The sequence below is a fragment of the Octopus bimaculoides genome, chromosome 11 (assembly GCF_046866305.1).
Source record: "Octopus bimaculoides isolate indiv1 chromosome 11, ASM4686630v1, whole genome shotgun sequence".
Lineage (NCBI taxonomy): Eukaryota > Metazoa > Mollusca > Cephalopoda > Octopoda > Octopodidae > Octopus > Octopus bimaculoides.
The window spans coordinates 16,930,190-16,950,324 of record NC_142938.1 but is presented as its reverse complement, the minus strand read 5'-3'; the positions used below and the strand labels follow the sequence as shown (position 1 = coordinate 16,950,324).

Below are 20,135 nucleotides of genomic sequence, written 5' to 3'. Positions count from 1 at the left end.
CCAAATCTTGCAAACAATTCGTGTAAAAACTATATCACAGTTGAGTAGGTTGTTTTTTTTACACTTGTAAATTTTAGGCCATATTGAAAAACTATCAACTATCACTTAGTAGTAAGAACCATTTAATGGACTCGCTACATCGATGTGTAGTCTCGACCACGGAACATCTACGTTTTTCTAAGGTTCGCCTTTTATCGTGGGAATTTTTTTCGTGAACGGTGCATTTAGTTTTGATTTAAATATATGTGTTCTACTTTGTTTTACTGCGATTTTTTCGTTTCAGTCCTTCAGCCGCATTTGAACGTTCGACTGAGGCGATTATATTTCTACGCAAAACACTTATGGGTGTATTCCATAAACTGAATAGTTTTATCCACTTTATACCATATAAATTAAGTGAATGTTTTAATACATATATCATAGCCTTTTTCGTTTGACCTCGAAATGTTACGTCACATACGTATTCACCGATAAAATATAATCTATTACCAGTAACACCATGTGCTACCTTTTTAGATTTAATTAATTTCGGCTTACTGATATGTTCCAACGTTTTTTCGTTTATAATAGTCATGTCACTACATGTGTCGAACTTCAGTTTTACACTCGTATTTTTAATTTTCACATGTACGAATTTTCTGTTCGTTGTATTACCCATTTATTTTTTTCGATGACAAAATATATTTTTTTCCCTTTATTCTGACGTTTTATCATTTTCTTTCTACAGTGCGTCTTAATTGTCCTATATTTCCTCAATGAAAACACTCTGCTTTTTTAAATGGACAACTTTTCCTCAGGTCCATATCAACACATGCAAAACATGGGTTTATATCCTGGTGTTTGTCGTGTTTTTTAGAAAACACTTTATCTCTATTCAGACTATTCCACACTAGTTTTACTTGGGAACAATCTTTGTGTTCAATTTCCTCTGTGTCATGTCTTAATTTAAGTAGCCTTTCACCTTCTTCAGACACTTTTTGCTCAGGTTTGCAAGAATTCTAGTTCTGACGTCTGCGTTCTTTTTGGCAGTTAGTCCCTGTATGAAAATCAGGCAATTGAACATATCTGAAAATAATGTATCCAGCTTAAACTTCTCGCATTCCCTGATTACTCTAACAGCATATGTAATACAGTCTTCGTCGTTGTTTTTCTCTATGTTCAAACACTTCCAACGTTTGTTGAACAATGAGCTTTTTTCACTGAAAATTTTACACAATATATCAATTGAGTCATTAAAATTTGTCCGAAGGTTTTCTTGGAAGTGCATAATTACTGTTGTCTGTTGCTGCCAGTTTTCTCAAAATTAAGCGCGTTTTCATCTCGTCGTCCCAATCTTTACATTCTTTCTCGAAGATTTGCTCATATCTTCTGTAGTATTCTTCGAAGTTAACTCCTTTGTCAGGTTCGTACTTGAACTCTGTTTTGGAGTTCGCGACATAGTCTGGCGAGAACACTTTTTTCTGAATTTCCTGACGACTTCATGAATTGCAGTATTTGTTACTGTAATAGTTTTTGTTGTTCTTTCAGTTGTTGTTGCTGTTTTTGCAACTCGAGCAAACCGGCCAACAAATTTTCCATGATTTTTACGATTTTTTTCGTAAAATTCACTCAACAGTAACATTATGAGTTTGTTAACTCCTCAAAAGTTGTTAATTCACCGTGAGTTGTTAAAATCCTCGTCGTCACTGTTGTAATCCTTATAATGTTGGATTATTAAAACACCCACTTCGGTATACGCAGTATCGCTATTAGTACCCACGTGGTTGGGGTGTACTATTATTACTAATTCCCTACAACAGCAATGATGGACTAAAAGCTCTTTCCTTCCACATCTAACGGAGATCTCTAAAAGCTGATCAAGACCTGCTGAGTTTTCTTTTCTTTTGAGATAAATATATGTTCTCATGCATATAGTTGCATTTCTAGACATACGCAAATACTGAACTACTAATTTTACAAATTTTTACAGTTCAATTGATAGCTGAAATCTGTAATCTTCCAATTAGTTTTCTCCTTTTGGGGTTTGAGAAGCCTAATTTTTCAAGACTGGCGCTTAAGCAGTTTGTTACACATCCCAGTGCCCCAATAATTACAGGTATAAACCCGAACTTGTAATTTGGATAGAGTAACTGTAAATTTCTCAACAGTTCAACGTAGGTGTTTTCTTTTTCACTGATCTTCAGCTTTGTGTTGACGTTCAGTGGGCATGTCCCAAATCACTCTGTCTGCTCTATTATTTTTACATTTTATTGAGGCATTCCACCAGTACTTTTTCATACTATGAATGGCTATGGCTCTACTATACTCTGGGTTCTTATCTCTTTGGCCTTAGCATTATCCTTCCGTCGGATCTCCTTATACAGTGTCTTGGCTACATCATGTCTCACCGGTAGATAATACAGCGATAACAATTTTGGAAAATTGCTTATGATGTGAGTGATATATCTTCGGTGTTAACTCCATAGAGTCTGCATCAATTATCACATTTTGATGTTTTCTGCGTCGCTGTCCTTTCTGTGCATCAGGTATTTGGTTATTTCCTGTTCTTGGATGGCAAACGCATACCCTTCACAGTGTGAGTTAGTAATCCGGTTTGTTGGACCATGATAGACTACTTTGATTATTAATATTACTGCTGTAGTGACGCGTTTGGCCGCCATCTTGGGAAGTGCCATCGCGCATGTGCAAGGGATTTGCCGTCAGTGGAAGTACCCGAGCACGCACGCGCAATGCAACAGGTAGAGAGAAAGAAATAGCGTTCGCTCTCTTCCCTCTCTAGCAGCGGTGGCGACAATACGTATCTCTCAGCTCGACCCCGACATGTGGCCGAAGCTTCTTTGGTATTCTAGCGGCATGCCTATTCACCCAGGAACTAAACGGCTCTACACCAACCTAGAATAAACTATTGATCTGCTGTTACCGTTATCCCTCGTGTTGTATTTCTGAATTTTAATGATTAATATAAGAACTGGGGAGAGACGGCCGAGCCGTCATATCTCATCCAACTCTTATACTGCCATACAAAAGCAGCGTGCTGGCAGAAACGTGAGCACGCCGGGCGAACTGCTTAGCTGTGAAGTTAATACGTAAGTTTAAGTTGAACTGTTTATTGAACTGTTTATTGAACTGTTGATTGAATTGTTGTTTAATTGTTGCCGTTGTTGATTGGTTAATTGTTGTTTTGTTTCCCATTGTGGGAAAATGGAGAAGGCGCCGGAGGCAGGCCCCAGTTATGCAGCCACAACGAGCAAAGGAGTAGGCGTGCAAGAGTTAGAGGTCCGAGAAATAAAAGTGGAGCCCAGAAAGATGAAGGAAAGTGAAAAATTAACCACTAAGGAAGGTAACATAGTGAAGCTAACGCCACCGGAAGAGTTATCGGCCAACGTGTTAAAAAGAACGGTAACATTTAAAACCATGAAGACAGCTACGAGGAAAATAGAGATTGCGCCGATAGAAGCCATAGAGGAATGTATTAAGGAATTGTAAAGAGTTACAACATACGTTACAAGAGGGAGGAGATACGCCACTGTGGAGGTGCGCTTCACAACGGAGGAGGAAGCGATAAAGCACTCCACAGAGGCAATAAGGTCTGAAGAATGGGTGCTCTTGCCTTCGTACTGCGGCAAACGTGTGGCTAAAGTGTGAGTGGGTAGGGTGCTACCCGAATTAAAAGAAGAATGGCTGATGACAGCAGTAACATATACTATGAAGGATGGAATGATCTTGAAGGTTACTAGGACCCAGAAAGTAAACTACTGAGGGTATGGTATCGAATTAACTATACAGGCAATTACGGAGGATTTGAACAGTGTAGTGGATGAGATTCTGCTGCCAGAAGATGTAAGATTGAGACTTATTGTGGAGGAAAGGCCGCCGATATGTTTCACATGTGGAGAGAGGGGCCACATGAAGGCGTGGTGCGCCCAAAGAGAACAACAAGCAGAATAGGTGGAGAGAAAGGAGAGTGTGGACCAGATCATAGTAACAGAAAAAGAAACAGAGAATGGATTTACTATGGTTAAAAAGAAAAGAAAGAGGTGCGGAGGAATGAGTTCTCCGCCAGAGAAACAGAAAAAGAAGAGAGAAGAGGTGAGAAAAGAAACTGTGAAGGAGAGCAGTAGGAAGGAAGAAAAAAAGGGAAAGTAAAAAGAAAGTGGAGTTACCAGTGAAGATACCGGTTGTTCCAGTGGAGAAGGAATCGGAAATATAACTGCAGGAAGGAGAGTTGGAGAGATTATTTAGGATAGAGGAAGGAAAAAGATAACTAAAAGTACAAAGGAAAGACGATACGAGGAGGAGATGGAATGTGGGATTATGTGACATACCCAAAGAATGTAGAAACAGTAAAAAAGATTATTAAGTTTAATTCAATAGTAAGAGTGAAGGTGCCTTCATACGTCTACGTAGAGGATATGAAGGTAATACTGATTGAAGAAGAGAACTACAGAAAGTTGAAAGAGATGTGTAGATAGTGTTGACCCACCAGGAGTGGAGGTGGAATTCAAGGAGTTGCCACCAGTAGTGAATATGAGAGATATTGAACCACTGATGAAATTCTACTAAAAGAGAGAAAAAAAGTATGTTAAATGTTATTTTTAGGAAAATAATGGTGATAAGAGTAGGAAAAAGGACAATTGTAGACAGTACATATAATGGTTCAAATGGTACCGCATGGGAGTGGGGCCCGTGAGGCCATTTTCATTTTTTTCATTATTATATAATTTCATCCCATTTACATTCGTTTTATGCTTTTGTCCCCACTGTGGTCTTGTCTGTCCTTGTGGTGTCCGCATCTGTGTTTAGGGCTTTATGCCTAATAAAGAAATCGGTCTTTCGTCTGAGTTCAAATTCTGCCGAGGTCGACCTTGCCTATCATCCTTTCGAAGTCGATAAATTAAGTACCAGTTACGCACTGGGGTCGATGTAATCGACTTAATCACTTTGTCTGTCCTTGTTTGTTCCTACTATGTTTAGCCCCTTGTGGGCAATAAAGAAATCTGAAACGTTAGCACGCTGGGAGAAATGCTTAGTGGTATATCATCTGTCTTTATGTTCTGAGTTCAAATTCCGCCAAGGTCGACTTTGCCTTTCATCCTTTCGAGGTCGATAAATTAAGTACCAGTTGCGTACTGGGGTCGGTCTAATCGACTGCCCCCCCCCTCAGAATTTCGAGCCTTGTGCCTAGATTAGAAAAGAATGTTACTGCCATACTGGAGCTTTCAGTTAACATATCCATGCATGGTCTTCTTCTGATACACACTCATCCTTTCATCTGATAATACGCTGCGGTAGAGTCGTGCAATTTCTTTGGGTATATACTCAAAGTTGTCAGACAAGGAACGCTGCTTGAGGAGCTACTTTCCAAGTCTCATGTCATTTGCCTCTTGTGTGCAAACTTGGTCTTGGGATGCACTTCGACACTTGATGGTTAAAAGATGTTGCTGGAGGGATGCGATATGATATTCAAAGGTAGTTTTGGTCGATGCTAAGCCTCTGCCTTTTTGTTTTCATTTTAATTATAGGCGGTTTACGTTTCTGTTGAAGTGAAAATTATTTGTGCTGGTTCCGGGTTTTTACATCAATAGCTCAGATGTCATAAAGCGTCCAATCAAGTAACCCAAATGTTGGTATGAGTACTGTACTGCAAACGCATTGTGAGTTACTGTTTTACTAAATGCAGAGAGTTCTGAAGTTCTTTTCTTCCTTATTCGGCTGTAATACTCTTTAGTGACACGTGTCCTGATACAGGTGCTATCATAAGATATATTTTCATCTACCCCTAGGTATCTGTAACATTCCTCATCACTTATGTATGTATGTAAGTATGTCATTATTCAGTTTAATTTCAAGATTTCTTGCCAATATAGGAAGAGCCGGTTTCTAACCTAGATCCAAGGCTCCTTCATTGGAATTTCAACAGCATCAATAGGATGTTTTTGGATGCATGCATATGTGTAGATTTGTATATTTTGTTTTATGTATGTATTCTTATATCTAGACATGCTCATATATACTTAAATGTTAAACTTCTGGAAAGTTTTACAGATTTTTACAGTTCCAGTGATGGCTTGGATCTGTAGTCTTCGAATCAGCTTTCTCCTTTCTGTTTTTGAGAAGCCTAATTTCTCAAGATTGGTATTTAGGCAGTGAGGCAGTGTGTTACATATCCCAGGGCCCCAATGTAGGTATGTAGGCAGGGCCAGCTCAGGGTACCTGCAACTCGGGGAGCCATGTGCTTTTTAGTCTACATTTAGCCTCAATGATGTTATGTTATCTCTGAATTCATATTTTATTATATGTATGCATTCATGTTCACGCGAGACGGAAAGAGTGAGATTGTGTCGGGGTTATATAATACTTTTATATAACACACGTAACGTGCGCATCAGCCAGAGAATAATTTATCTCCAAAGTAAGTTTGACTGAATACGTATATTTGATTTGAAATCTCTCTCTCTCTCTCTCTCTCTCTCTCTCTTTCTCTCTTTCTCTCTCTCTCTCTTTCTCTCTTTCTCTCTCTCTCTCTTTCTCTCTCTCTCTGTGTTATTGGTAATAACATGCATATATTCCATGTATCGAAAGCCAATCTTATTTTTTGTTTACTTACGAATTGGTAAATAAACTGTTTAACTATATACACCGCTGAGGCAGGGTCGGACTTTCAGAATCGCTATAACTACTGTACAGAAAAGAGAAAAGGCAAAGAATTAGGTGATTTTTTTACCTTTTGTGAAAGAATTTTTGGCATCGAGTTGATGAAGATTCATATTTCTTGTCAAAAACATTTAACTTTTTACACATTTGCCATCCAATTCCTTTACGAAATGAAAAATTGGTTCTCCTATTGCAACGTAACTGTGTGTGTGTGAGTGTGTTTATATATATTGTTGTTTCTATCTATCTATCTATCTATCTATCTATCTATATATATATATATATATATATATATATATATATGTATAATGTATACACGCGCGCACACACATATATATGTAGTAAAGAGAGAGAGAGATGTTTCTCCTTTTCGAAGTGTATGTGTGAGGTGTTACTCTAAAATATTCATTATATGTCTGCCACCCGCTTCCTAAACCTCTGCCGTAGATCCGTAAAACCGACAACACGCAAACAATACAGTTAACTTACCACCCCACAAATAACTGGATATCGTTTTGTATTCTGAATAGTATTTTTATTATCTATTAAACGCTAATTTTTAAAATGTAACTAATGTTTTTTTCTTACATATGTTGACAATATAAATGTGATAGAACATACTTTATTGTTTTTCAACAGCGTAAAACTTCTTTTTGTGTCTAGGGAGAGTAATTATAAAGTATTTACACTGGTGAGATGTAAATAAAAACGAAGTAAAAATTCTTGTTTAGTAAAAAAGAGAAAGATAACTATGATTCTCAAGTAAGTAATAATAAAAACACATTTCGTTTCTTATTGTTTTTGTTTTCTTTAATAATTCTGGTATATGTTTATTTTTTTTTATACAGGATGTGAAATCGAAACCTTTAGAAATAAACCTGATTACCTCGTAAAACAACGCCTATTATTTAATGAGCGCATATAAGTATTGTCAAGCCAGAAGTTGTTACAATCCGCGACAATCAACACCAACCCTTGATCGTCAATAGTAAATCCGAAGCGAAGACAAAATGTTGGAAACTTTACTTGGTGACGACAGAGAACTTGTGAAATATATAAGTATATACTTTTACATTTTCGCAGTGGTCACATTCATAATGCTCTTCATAACTCCGGCACCCTATGGTCGCTATTCTTCTCGCGTTTGGGGTTACTTAATTAATTGCAAGGTTGCTTGGGTTATACAAGAATCGCCGTGCCTCTGGCTCCCCGCGTGCCTCTTTCTATTCACCGACTCACCCCAGTTGAAAGAATGGCCCAACAGAATCCTTTTATGCCTTTTTCTGTTGCATTATTTCCAAAGGTAATGTTGTCTTTTACTCCATGTTTGGGTATTTATGCTAATGCTGACCAAAAATTGTGTAACCATTTATTACATCTGCTTACTTGGATATTTTACTTCATCGCTGTCGTCTGTCTGTGTATCTGCCTCTCTTTCACTCACTCTTTCTTTCTCTCTCACTCCCTTTCTTACTCTGTCTGATTGTCTCTCTCACCGTCACACGCGCACGTACACTACGTATGTATCTTTATTTTTGAAGTTTTGAGTTGGAAACATCATTTCTGTTTCATTTTACAGGTGACATTTTAGATTAAAATTTTCAAAAGATATTAATATATTTCACTTATATGCACACACATTATTATTACCACGATCATAAAATTATATTATAATAATTACACTTTTCTTATTTTCGTTTTTTACACGATTTATATATTAATACCCACGGTGTTATTTCATTTATTTTGTAATCCATGTTTTGTCCCACGTGGTCAAAACTAAAAACATTAAAACCGCCGCCACCACCACCACCATCATCATCAGTAGCATCATCATCACACCAGCATGTTCGTGCTGTCAGAAATGCCAGCAGTTTATCAACCTTTTAGCTTTCAGATTACTCGGTCAAATTTAACAATTATTTAGTCACAATGTTTTAAATTTATCATACATTATCTTGCCGCTTTGAGATTTCAATGATGTGATAGTTCATATTTTTTTCTAGAATAGCATTGCAGGGTAGGTGTGAGAAACCTGATCTGGCCAGTTTGAACAAAAAAACAGAATATTTGGGCTGGATATTGCTAGTTTGAATACTAAAAGGTTAATGATACAAAATTTCACATCAAAACAATGGGAGAAACCAAAGGTAAATGTCAGCAATTAAGTACATACACAAAATGAAAACACATGGCTTAGTGGTTAGGGTATCTGGTTCACGACTGTAAGGTCGTGAGTTCAATTCCGGCGACTTTATTTCAATCAGCTGTACCTGTATTTTAAAGGGCTGGCCTCGTCACATTCTATGTCATGCTGAATCTCTCTGAGGACTACATTAAGGGTACATGTGTCTGTAGAGTGCTCAGCTATATTCATGTTAATTTCACGAGCAGGCTGTTCCCTTGACTGGATCAACTGGAACCCACATTGTCATAACTGAGTACCAAAGAGATATATGCAGAATTGAAGCACTAGCACAATCAGATACACACAGGCACACACATGCATATATATATATATATACATGAAGCATTCACTTTTTCATACTCATATGAATTAGACAGATTTTTGTATAGCCAGATGCCATTCTCGTTTTGTCAACCCCCTCCTGTTTTTAAGTAATGTTATATTTCACAATGCCCAGACATTGGAAAATTGTAAACAAAGAACACTTTTTTTTATATCAATGGCATTCTACTCTCTTACAACTGTTGCCTGATGTCAAGGCAAGGAGACAGTAAAACAAACAAATACACACACACACACACACACACACACACACACACACACACACACACACACACACACACACACACACACACACACAGTTGAATTGTTAGTGTAACCATGATGTTCTGGTGATCTCATGAGCTAGCTTCCTTTATTTCTTTTGGTTTTGTAAATATACAATTGCATAATACTGAGCATGCATATTAATGCAAACATTTAAGCATAATTTCTTCCACACTGAAATTAATACTATCTGAAGAAGGTTGCAAAGGAAAGAAAGAAAGAAAACAACTGGGTAACAGGACAACTGCCCAAAAATACAAGGCAATTTCAACCATTCCAGAAAAAGACCCCTTTATTCCTTTGTTTGTTTTCTTTATTTATTTCTTTTTTCTTTCTTCTTGTCTTCTTTTTTCTCTCCCAAACCAAGCTTCCAAAAATTCACCACACACATATTTACACACACATACATACATGCACACACATACTTGCAAACACACACGCAAACACATACATGTAGATTTGTGTATGTATGTATGTGTGTGTGTGTATGTGTATATATATATATATATATATATATATATATATATATATATATATATGCTAATGCAATGAAACCAAGGTTGCCAATTTAGCATATTTTATGCTAGATCTAGCATTTTTTTTTTTCAACATTTAGCAGGAAAATTTTTTAATCTAGCATTTAGCAGGAAAAATAGCAAGTTTAAAATTTCATTTAGCATTTGTTTTTTCTAGCAATTTTTTCTGATCCTGACGTTTCCACAATAGTTACCCTTTTTTCTTCTTTTTCCTCCTTTTCTACTTTCGTTAATTTATCTTATAGCCAAATTTTAGTACTATCGGCTATTGTTGAATTTTTCTTTTGCTTTCTTGAAAATTCAAAGAAAGGAAGTTTACCTAGTTATGAACTTTCCCAGCCGCCACCTCACGGGCTTGGATACAGAGTGGTGGTGCTGGTGGGGAGGAGGAGAAGACAATTCATGTCTGCAACTGAACTCACTAAAACAGCATGGAAATTTGTCCTAACAATGCTTTATTCTGTAGTGATGAGTTTTTATCATGACAGTTTGACTGTTTTAAAATAGGCCTGTGTTTTTTCATGCCTGTGTTTTTTTCATGCTAACATAAGAATTGTTAGCTGGAAACCGATTAGTTGTATTTTCAATTTTATATTTTTATTAATCATTCAATTTATTTCTTGCTTCCCACTACATTATAATGAGCAAAGAAAAAACAAAGTTGTACCAGCAAAAATTCCGAAAGGAATGGCTTAAGATGCCAGCATTTACTAAGTGGTTGTGTGAAGTATCTGAAGCACATTGCAGATATTGTAGATGTAATATGTTGGCAAAATATTCTGTTTTAGTAAGCCACTGTGAAGCAAAGAAACATAAGGCATCAACTCCACAGCAAATGATTCCTCTTACCAATTTTATTAAAACCAAAAAGGATAAGACATCTTTGCTTGAAGCAAATTTAGAAATGTTTATTTGTTGCCACTCATCATTTAATAGCTGTGATCACTTAATAGTTATGTAAAAATTATGTTTGATAGTGATATTATGTCCAAAGTGAAGTTGCATTGTACACAATGTGCAAATATTGTGAGAAATGTTGTAGCTCCATATTTTGATGGAGATTTGATTTCTGATATAGGAAATAGAAAATTTAGCCTGTTATTAGATGAATCCAAATGATATATCGATAAACAAGTTGTTAGGAATTGTTATATATTGCAGTGACACTCACAAAAAAAGTGGTACATACATATCTCAACATGTGATGCAGATGGCATTGTAGATGCCTTAAACACTGAATCAGCGAAAAGAAATTAAATATAAAAAATTTACTGGGTATAGGAACTGACAATGCTAGAGTAATGACAGGGGTCATCAATGGTGTTTTCCAGAAATTAAAAGAAGTTCCATCATTACTTCTATTTAGATGTGTATGTCATTCTTTACAGTTGGCAGTATCCCACACTTGTGCTGAATGCTTGCCCATGAATTTTGAATTTTTAGCATCCGAAACCTATAAATGGTTCTGTCATTCTTCAACAAGACAAAGTGCCTACAAACAACTTTACCTACCTTGCTATCAATGATAAAAAGCCTTTGAAGATTGTGAATTCTTGTAAAACTAGGTGGCTGTAAATAGAATTTTAAGCCAATGGTTTGAATTGTAAACTCACTTCCAAACTACAAAAGAAAAGTGCTTTACAGCACAAACGTTACATGAAATGTTTTGTGATTCTAGGAATGAACTTTACCTTTTATTTTTGCATCCAATTTTAAGACGTTCAGGAAGTGAATAAACTGTTTGAATCAAACACTGTCAAACAAAACAAAATTACTTTAAGATCTTTCAAATTTGATCAAATCTGTTGCTAATATGATAGTGTTGCCAACATATAGAATTGATCCTCTTGATCCTGATGCTTCTATTTAAAAATTTCTGGATCCTAAACCAAATGTAGGCTACAGGTTCAAGAGATAGATAGCAGAAATGATTATCGAGAAGATTGTAACAGCCACTGAAGATAATGATATTTGCAAAAAAGCACAATTTCTACTCTGCCTTTACTCAGTTCAAGCACCATTTGCCAGAAAATATTAATATACTGAGGAATATCAAATGTTTTTCAGTAGTGAATATTTTGCAGCATTTCAAAGAGCCAGTTTTACTTATCTTAGAAGCAATGCATTTAAATGAAGAAAGAATTGCTTCAATTGAAATTCACTCTAATAGCATTCATTTAGTTAAATGGAGAAATACGTCTAATACTGAGGCATTCTGGCTGGAAGTCTTGGAATATAAAGATGCTACTGGAGGAAATCCTTTTAGAGATGTTGCAAATTTTGCCATTAATCTATTGGCATTGCCAAACTCAAATGCAGAAGTTGAACGGTTGTTCAGTAGTATGGGAGTAATCAAATCAAAATTGAAAAACAAAATGCATCTTCCTATGCTCAGATCAATACTGTTTATATAAATAATATGGCCTGAAAACTTCGATATTGCAAAAACTTCGATATTCCAAAACGCACAATTAACAAGATTGGGACCTTTTGAATGTATACAGAAGTCAAGACCTAGGCACCACAGCTGAAAGTGAAATCAAATCAGTGAAATTCAAGAAATTATTTCTCAATGCTGAATATAATTAAAGAAAGTAAATAAAAATGTAAATAAAAATTAAGCTTTTTGATATAAAGTCTTTAGCATTTTTTCATCTTATTTAGCAATTTTTAGCTTTTTTTTTTTTTGATATTTTTTCTACTGAAATTTAGCATAGAATTGTGATTTTAAGTTGGCAACACTGAATGAAACAGTTGTCGGCTTTATAAGGCGAGATCTATAATAAAGATATAATCCCCCCTGTACATATTTTTTGTTGTCAGACACTATGAATCCCTTGAAATTCTGCTAAAGGATATTTAGGTTTACCTGTTGTGCATGAGGATTTACCTGAGGTTGTGCATGCTTCTTATATTTACTGGTAACTGATTGTTAGACATTTTTTTTTTTTTTCATTTCAAAGTTCCAGCTCAAAGCTGCGGCCATGCTGATAATAGAGAGTGCTTTATTGATATCCGCCAGGAATTTTAAATCCCATTTTTTCACACACACGCACACCGCACACACGCAGACAGACAGAGAATCCTTTTCCCAGAAAGTGCAAAATAAATCATTTTTATCCAAAATCCTGACTACCTCTTGTTTCTTAATATATAAAACTTGCACATCACTTCAGACAATCCACACATACATGTACAATGCATTGTATATATATGTATGTATTTATAGATTTATACCAAAATTTGGAAAAAATATTGTATCTGTTATAAAACGTAGCAAAATTCTCATGTGTGAGTTTTTGTATGTATATCGATTTAAATAAGCACTAAAAGATGATCCATTGTAAAAACTTTATTATGACCTATGATCATTTCGATGCAATATCCAGATCAATGCATATTATAAAATATGGAATATTGTATCTCTTCAGTGTCAGATTAATTCATAGCAGACAGTAAAAACGGACAACATACATAGTTGTCCTAGAATTATATGTAAATAAACATATATATCCTGGCTCCTGTGCAGGTGGCACGTAAAATACACCATTTTTAGCGTGGCCATTGCCAGTACTGCATGATTGGCCTTCGGGCCGGTGGCACGTAAAAGCACCCACTACACTCTCGGAGTGGTTGGCGTTAGGAAGGGCATCCAGCTGTAGAAACTCTGCCAAATCAGATTGGAGCCTGGTTTAGCCATCTGGTTCACCAGTCCTCAGTCAAATTGTCCAACCCATGCTAGCATGGAAAGTGGACGTTAAACGATGATGATATATATATATATATATATATATATATATATATATATATATATATATATCTCGTTGCCAGTGCCCCTGGACTGGCTTGTGCGGGTGGCACATAAAAGACACCATTTCGAGCATGGCCGTTTTCGTGCGGGTGACACGTAAAAGCACCCACTACACTCTCTGAGTGGTTGGCGTTAGGAAGGGCATCCAGCTGTAGAAACTCTGCCAAATTAGATTGGAGCCTGGTGTTGCCATCCGGTTTCACCAGTCCTCAGTCCAACGCATGCTAGCATGGAAAGCGGACGTTAAACGACGATGATGATGATGATATATATATATATAAAAAACCTCCTTTTACTTGCACCCATTTATTGCAATTGGTAAAAACACTAGTGTAATAATAATTGGGTACCCTCCCAGCAGTATATTGGATAGAGATTATCCCTTAGTGGGTTGGATTCACAACCCCTAACTCTCTTAGATTATATATATATATATATATATATATATATATATATATATATATACATACGGCTGTGTGTACGCATGTATGTAGGTGGATCAGGATATATAAGAAAGATATGTGTGTGTGTACAAGGAGTGGTGAATAAACTGTCGTCTAAATTACACAAATGATAATAACACTGACATCTCATTTTAACATATCATCATCATCATCATCATCATCGTTTAACGTCCGCTTTCCATGCTAGCATGAGTTGGACGATTTGACTGAGGACTGGTGAAACCGGATAGCAACACCAGGCTCCAATCTACTAAAATTACCTAAGAATATTTTGTAACTAGCAGAGATACCTGGCCTTGCTCGGGATTAAAATAGCATAGGTTTTTTATTGTTTTACTTGTTTCAGTCATCTGACTGTGGCCATGTTGGAGCGCAGTCTCTGGTTTAAAAATCAACCACAGGATTTATTCTTTGTAAGCCTAGTACTTATTCTATCGGTGTTTTTTGCTGAACCGCTAAGTTATGGGAACGTAATCACAGCAACATCGGTTGTCAAGCAATGGTGGAGGTACACACACAAATATACACATATATACGACAGTCTTCTTTCTACACACATATATACATATATATATATATACACACACATATATATACATACACACACACACATATATATACATACATATACATATTGACATATATATATACATATACATAGGGGAGAATATACGAAAAAACAACAACAGACGAGGACAGGTGGTGTAAATAACAAAAGGATGTATTAGTATGACACTCGGCCACACGTGCACACATACACACGCACACACACACATACACACACACACATAGATATATATAGATCAGATTGTTGCTTCCTTAATTGCTAACTGATGACCTCTTTTCAATTGCAGGACATGTATCTTTTCAGTATTGATCCGTGGAGGTAAACCGTCACCCCTGTCAACAGTCTCTTTAGCATTTGTCTTCTGTTTCTTCAACTCTTACATACAAGTTCGCTCACTCATGAAATATTCGATCTTTCCTCCAAACTGGCTTTACAGTTTCCAGTTCATAGCAGGTTTGTACAGCAGGGTTCTTGATCATCTCTTACAATTCTTATTTATATAATAACACCACATTCACGTCCACCAACTTACATACACACACTCACAAGCCAATGAAGGAACTTATATGTGGTTACTTGACCTACAAGAATAGTAGCCAAATCCCTATTAAATTACAATGTGTCACAGGATTGGGTTCTCAAACATTTTTTTCTCATGAAGCCATTCATCATGTCCATCAGAGTTGACCTACCCCTTGAAAAGGATATTGTGTAATATGGTTGGATACCATTCGATAGACAACATAAAACAATGTAGGATTTGATATTAATTACATTTGAAAGTAGGCAATAAGCTGACAGAATTGTTATTGTGCCAGACAAAATGCTTAGCAGCATTTCTTCCAGCTCTTTATGTTCTGAGTTCAAATGCTGTCAAAGTTAGCTTTGCCTTTCATCCTTTCAGGGTCAATAAAGTAAGTACCAGTTGAACACTGGGGCTAATGTAATCGATTTACTTTCACATAAAAATTGCTCGCCTTGTGCCAATATTTGAAGCAATTAATTACATTTAGAAGTCAAAACTTCCAAACAACATATTTGATGATTTTTTGGTATCTTTTTTGTGCAATAAATACTTTTTACTATATCTGAGAATACACTATCTAAAAGTAGCTGATTGTGACTACTTCAAAATTCCATTGTTGTTACAAATCTCACATAACACCATAATATATTTCTTGCATACTCTTATGGGTACACCTACCCCAGTTTGAAAATTTCTGTTGTCTTAAAAAGTAAACCAAGGTCAGCTTGTATAATGGAACTTGGAGTACACTGCCTTAATGTAAGAGAAGGCATGGTCATATCCTAAATCCCTTTAATCTGTTTAATCAAACTCTGTATTGAACATAGATAAGCTCAGTATGGGCTCAAAAATAATTACACCTACACTCTCATCAATATCATCATAATGATTTTTAATATAATCACATGGCTGCAATTGCAAATTGTGAGAGATGATTCAGTTTTATTTTATTGAAGCCCCTAAAGCAGTGGTTCCCAAACTATGAGTTGCGAACGGAATCCTAGTGGGTCGCAAAAAGTTATAAAATTACGCATTAGCTTTGATTAACTGCTGTCTATCGAGATAGTTCAAGACTCGTGTTTTCAATACCAGACTGGTTGTTTTATCAAGCAGTAGGCTTTTTTCACGAACTTAACAAATCAGAGGTGGTCATTTTCTCAAGTTTTTTATTCGTAACGTAATCGTAAAAAGGAAAAGTCTGTTTTTACCTATTTATAGAGAACTTTAAACTAGGTGCAGTACAACACTGATCGAGCTGATAACAGTTACTGCTTTGAGGTTTTGTATTAGAGTTAATACCTGCCTATAGGGTATGCAGACGTTGAAACAGTTATAAAACGTTTTGTTTCACATTTAATATAAATGAGGCCTTCTCACAGGCCTCAATGAAAATGTAATCTGAAATAAATTTGTTTCTTTCATTAATGTTTTTACCCAGTAGAGTTAAGTGGGTCACCATAAACTGGTGTCATAAATAGTGGGTCGCATCTCTAAAAAGTTTGGGAACCACTGCCCTAAAGTAGGGTTTCTCACTCTGGGATGACTGCACCTCCTGGGAGTGCAGCAAAATAGGAAGTGTATATATTCATTTGCTCACTTAATGTCACTTTTCCCATGCCAGGATTAAATGGGTCCATGTTTGAGGCAGAATTTTACAGCTGGATGCTTTTCCCGTCACCAACCTTTTGTTATTTTTCAAGTTAATGTTACCATATTCCATGGATTTCTGAAATTACAGAGTGATTGATCAAAATTTCAACAGAGATTGTAAACATAACATTATTTCGCTCAAGCAAAGACACTGGCATGGTTGTGTGGTTAAAAAGTCTGCTTCCCAACTACATGAAGTTCCATACAGCCCTGGGCCAACCAAAAGTTTGTGAGTGAGTTTGGTAAGCAGAAACTAAAAGCCTCTCATATATCATCATCATCATCATCATTGTCATCATTTAATGTCCATGTTCCATGCTGGCATGAGTTGGATGATTTAACAAGAATCCAATGAGTCAAGGACTGCATTATTCTTCAGTGTCTGCTTTGGCATGGACGCCCTTCCCAATACCAACACTTTACAATGTGTACTGAATACTTTTGGGGTGGGGGCACCAACACTATTGAGGTCAACATGTAGCTTGCAAGTCAACAAACCCAGGGAGGAAGGATGTTGCTTCTGTGTATTTTGGATGGGAATTAAGATATATTTACACACACACACATACACATACACACACACACATTAATAAGGGTGAGTAATGAATGTCAATAACAAGTACCTTACAGGAGTGGTAGTGATGACTCATCAACATCATATATATATATATATATATATATATATCGTCATCGTCGTCGTCCATGATAATGTTTTATTGCTGATCATTGTACTAAATTCGTTAACTTGGATACCTTTTTGCATTTTTCCAATCTGTAGGCTGTATTTTATTCTTCATCGGAATGGCCATCAACATCCATTCAGACCATATTCTACGAACATTACGGAAACCTAACGAAACAGGATACAAAATCCCACAAGGTTAGTATATAAATATAACAATAATCGTTAAAAATAATCCTCATCATTTAACATCCACTTTTCTATGCTTGCATGGGTCAGGCTGAATATGTTGGGGCAGATTTTCCATGGCTTGATGCCTTTTGTGTTGCCAACCTTCACCTGTTTCCAAACAAGGTAATATTTCTCCATGGCCTCCATGGCTTGATGCCTTTTGTGTTGCCAACCTTCACCTGTTTCCAAACAAGGTAATATTTCTCCATAGCCTCCATGGCTTGATGCCTTTTGTGTTGCCAACCTTCACCTGTTTCCAAACAAGGTAATATTTCTCCATGGCCTCCATGGCTTGATGCCTTTTGTGTTGCCAACCTTGACCTGTTTCCAAACAAGGTAATATTTCTCCATGGCCTCCATGGCTTGATGCGTTTTGTGTTGCCAACCTTCACCTGTTTCCAAACAAGGTAACATTTCTCCATGGCCAAACAGGTTTTTCATGGAAGACTGGAAACAAACAGCATTGCTTGCATAAACACTGATGCTCATCTACAGTCATCATGTTTCTGCCAAATCCCTACCCTAATAATGGTTTCAAATTTTGGCATAAGGCCATTATTTGCAAAGAGAGGTCGACTACGTTTCCCCCCCCCCCCCCCAGTGTTCAACCAGTACTCATTTTCATTTATCTCTAAAGGATGAAAGGAAAAGTTAATCTTGGCAGCATTTGAACTCAGAATGAAAAGACAGACAAAATGCTGCTAAGCAGTTTGCCTGGCATGTTACTGATTCTGCCAGCTTACTACTTTAATTGCTACCTTAATAATAATAATAATAATAATAATAATAATAATAATAACACATTCTAAATTTGGCACAATTCCAGCAGTTTTGAAGGGAGAGGGATAGTGAATTACATCGACCCCAGTCTTAGACCGGTACTCTATTTAATCAACTGCAAAAGGATGAAAGGCAATGTTGACCTTGACGACAGTTGAGCTCAGAATATAAAGAGCTGGAACAAATACCACAAGGCATCTAGTCTGATGTTTATAATGTATTTTAACTTAAGCCCAAAGTACAGCAAAGTATTTTGTCTGATGCTGTGATGATTCTACCAACCCACGACCCTAAAAATAACAACTGTTTCTGATTTCATAATAATAATAATGATAATAATAATAACAATAATAATTCTTTCAAATTTTAACACAAGGCTAGTCATTTTATGGAGAGGAGGAAAGTCAAATACATCAACCCAGTACTTGACTGGTACGGTATTATATCAACCATGAAAGGATGAAAGGTAAAGTTAACTTCACAAGGGTTTGAACTCGGGACTTTAAAGAGCTGGAAGAAATTTCACTAGGTATTCTGTCCAGTATGTTATGATTCTACCAATTTGCCACCTTAACAACAACAACAACAACAACAATAATAATTCATTCAAATCTATATTTCCAGGTGGAATTTTCGAATATGTAACTGCTGCTAATTTATTTGGAGAAATAGTTGAATGGTGTGGTTTTGCTATTGCATGCTGGTCACTTCCTGCTTCAGCATTTGCATTGAGCACATTCTGTGTACTTATCCCACGCAGCTACACTCATCACAAGTAAGTCACACTTTAACCATTCTTTCTTCTCTGTTTCTCTTTTTCTTGCTCTCTCCCTCTCTCTCTCTCTCTGTTACTGCATTTAGTTGTTTATGGTTGTCAGTGATGGGATTTTGTTTGTTGTTACATGACTTTGTAAAGCCATGTAACATTGTATCATTTGCAGCTCTAAATAATGAAATTAGAAACTGTTACATCAAACTGTTTCATATCTGTAGTTGGTCTCTCTTCTCTGAGCAACACCTAATTAACATCTGCCTAATTAACTTCTGCCACATTCCAAGGAGAAAAACTAGAAGTAGTTGATAGCTTCTGTTACCTAGGTGACCAAGTCAGTAGTGGGGGAGGCTGCACTGAAAGTGTAGCTGCTAGAATAAGAATAGCCTGGGCAAAGTTCAGAGAGCTCCTACCTCTGCCGGTGACAAAGGGCCTCTCGCTCAGAGTAAAAGGTAGACTGTATGACGCATGTGTACAAACAGCTATGTGTACATAGCTGTGTGAAAAAGTGCCACAGCCTAGTAGTTGAGGGTACCTGTGGAAGAGGTAGACCCAGGAAGACCTGGGATGAAGTGGTGAAGCACGACCTTCGAACATTAGGCCTCACCGAGGCAATGACTAGTGACCGAGACCTTTGGAAATATGTTGTGGGTGAGAAAACCCGGCA

The 20,135-nt window shown here is 36.5% G+C and overlaps 1 protein-coding gene across 13 annotated transcripts in view; it reads left to right on the top strand.

The window, feature by feature from the left end:
• LOC106875622 (3-oxo-5-alpha-steroid 4-dehydrogenase 1) overlaps positions 1-20,135 on the top strand; it is a 70,859-nt gene that overhangs the window by 30,868 nt on the left and 19,856 nt on the right. For 4 of the 13 annotated variants that reach the window (XM_089359550.1, XM_014923849.3, XM_014923844.3 and 1 more), the window contains exons 2-5: positions 7,503-7,957; positions 15,114-15,280; positions 17,782-17,883; positions 19,321-19,471. In XM_089359550.1, coding sequence (XP_089215676.1) covers positions 7,665-7,957; positions 15,114-15,280; positions 17,782-17,883; positions 19,321-19,471 — 713 coding nt within the window. In that variant the 5' untranslated portion in view covers positions 7,503-7,664. The other 9 variants (XM_089359548.1, XM_014923850.3, XM_014923846.3 and 6 more) reach the window with 9 other exon arrangements.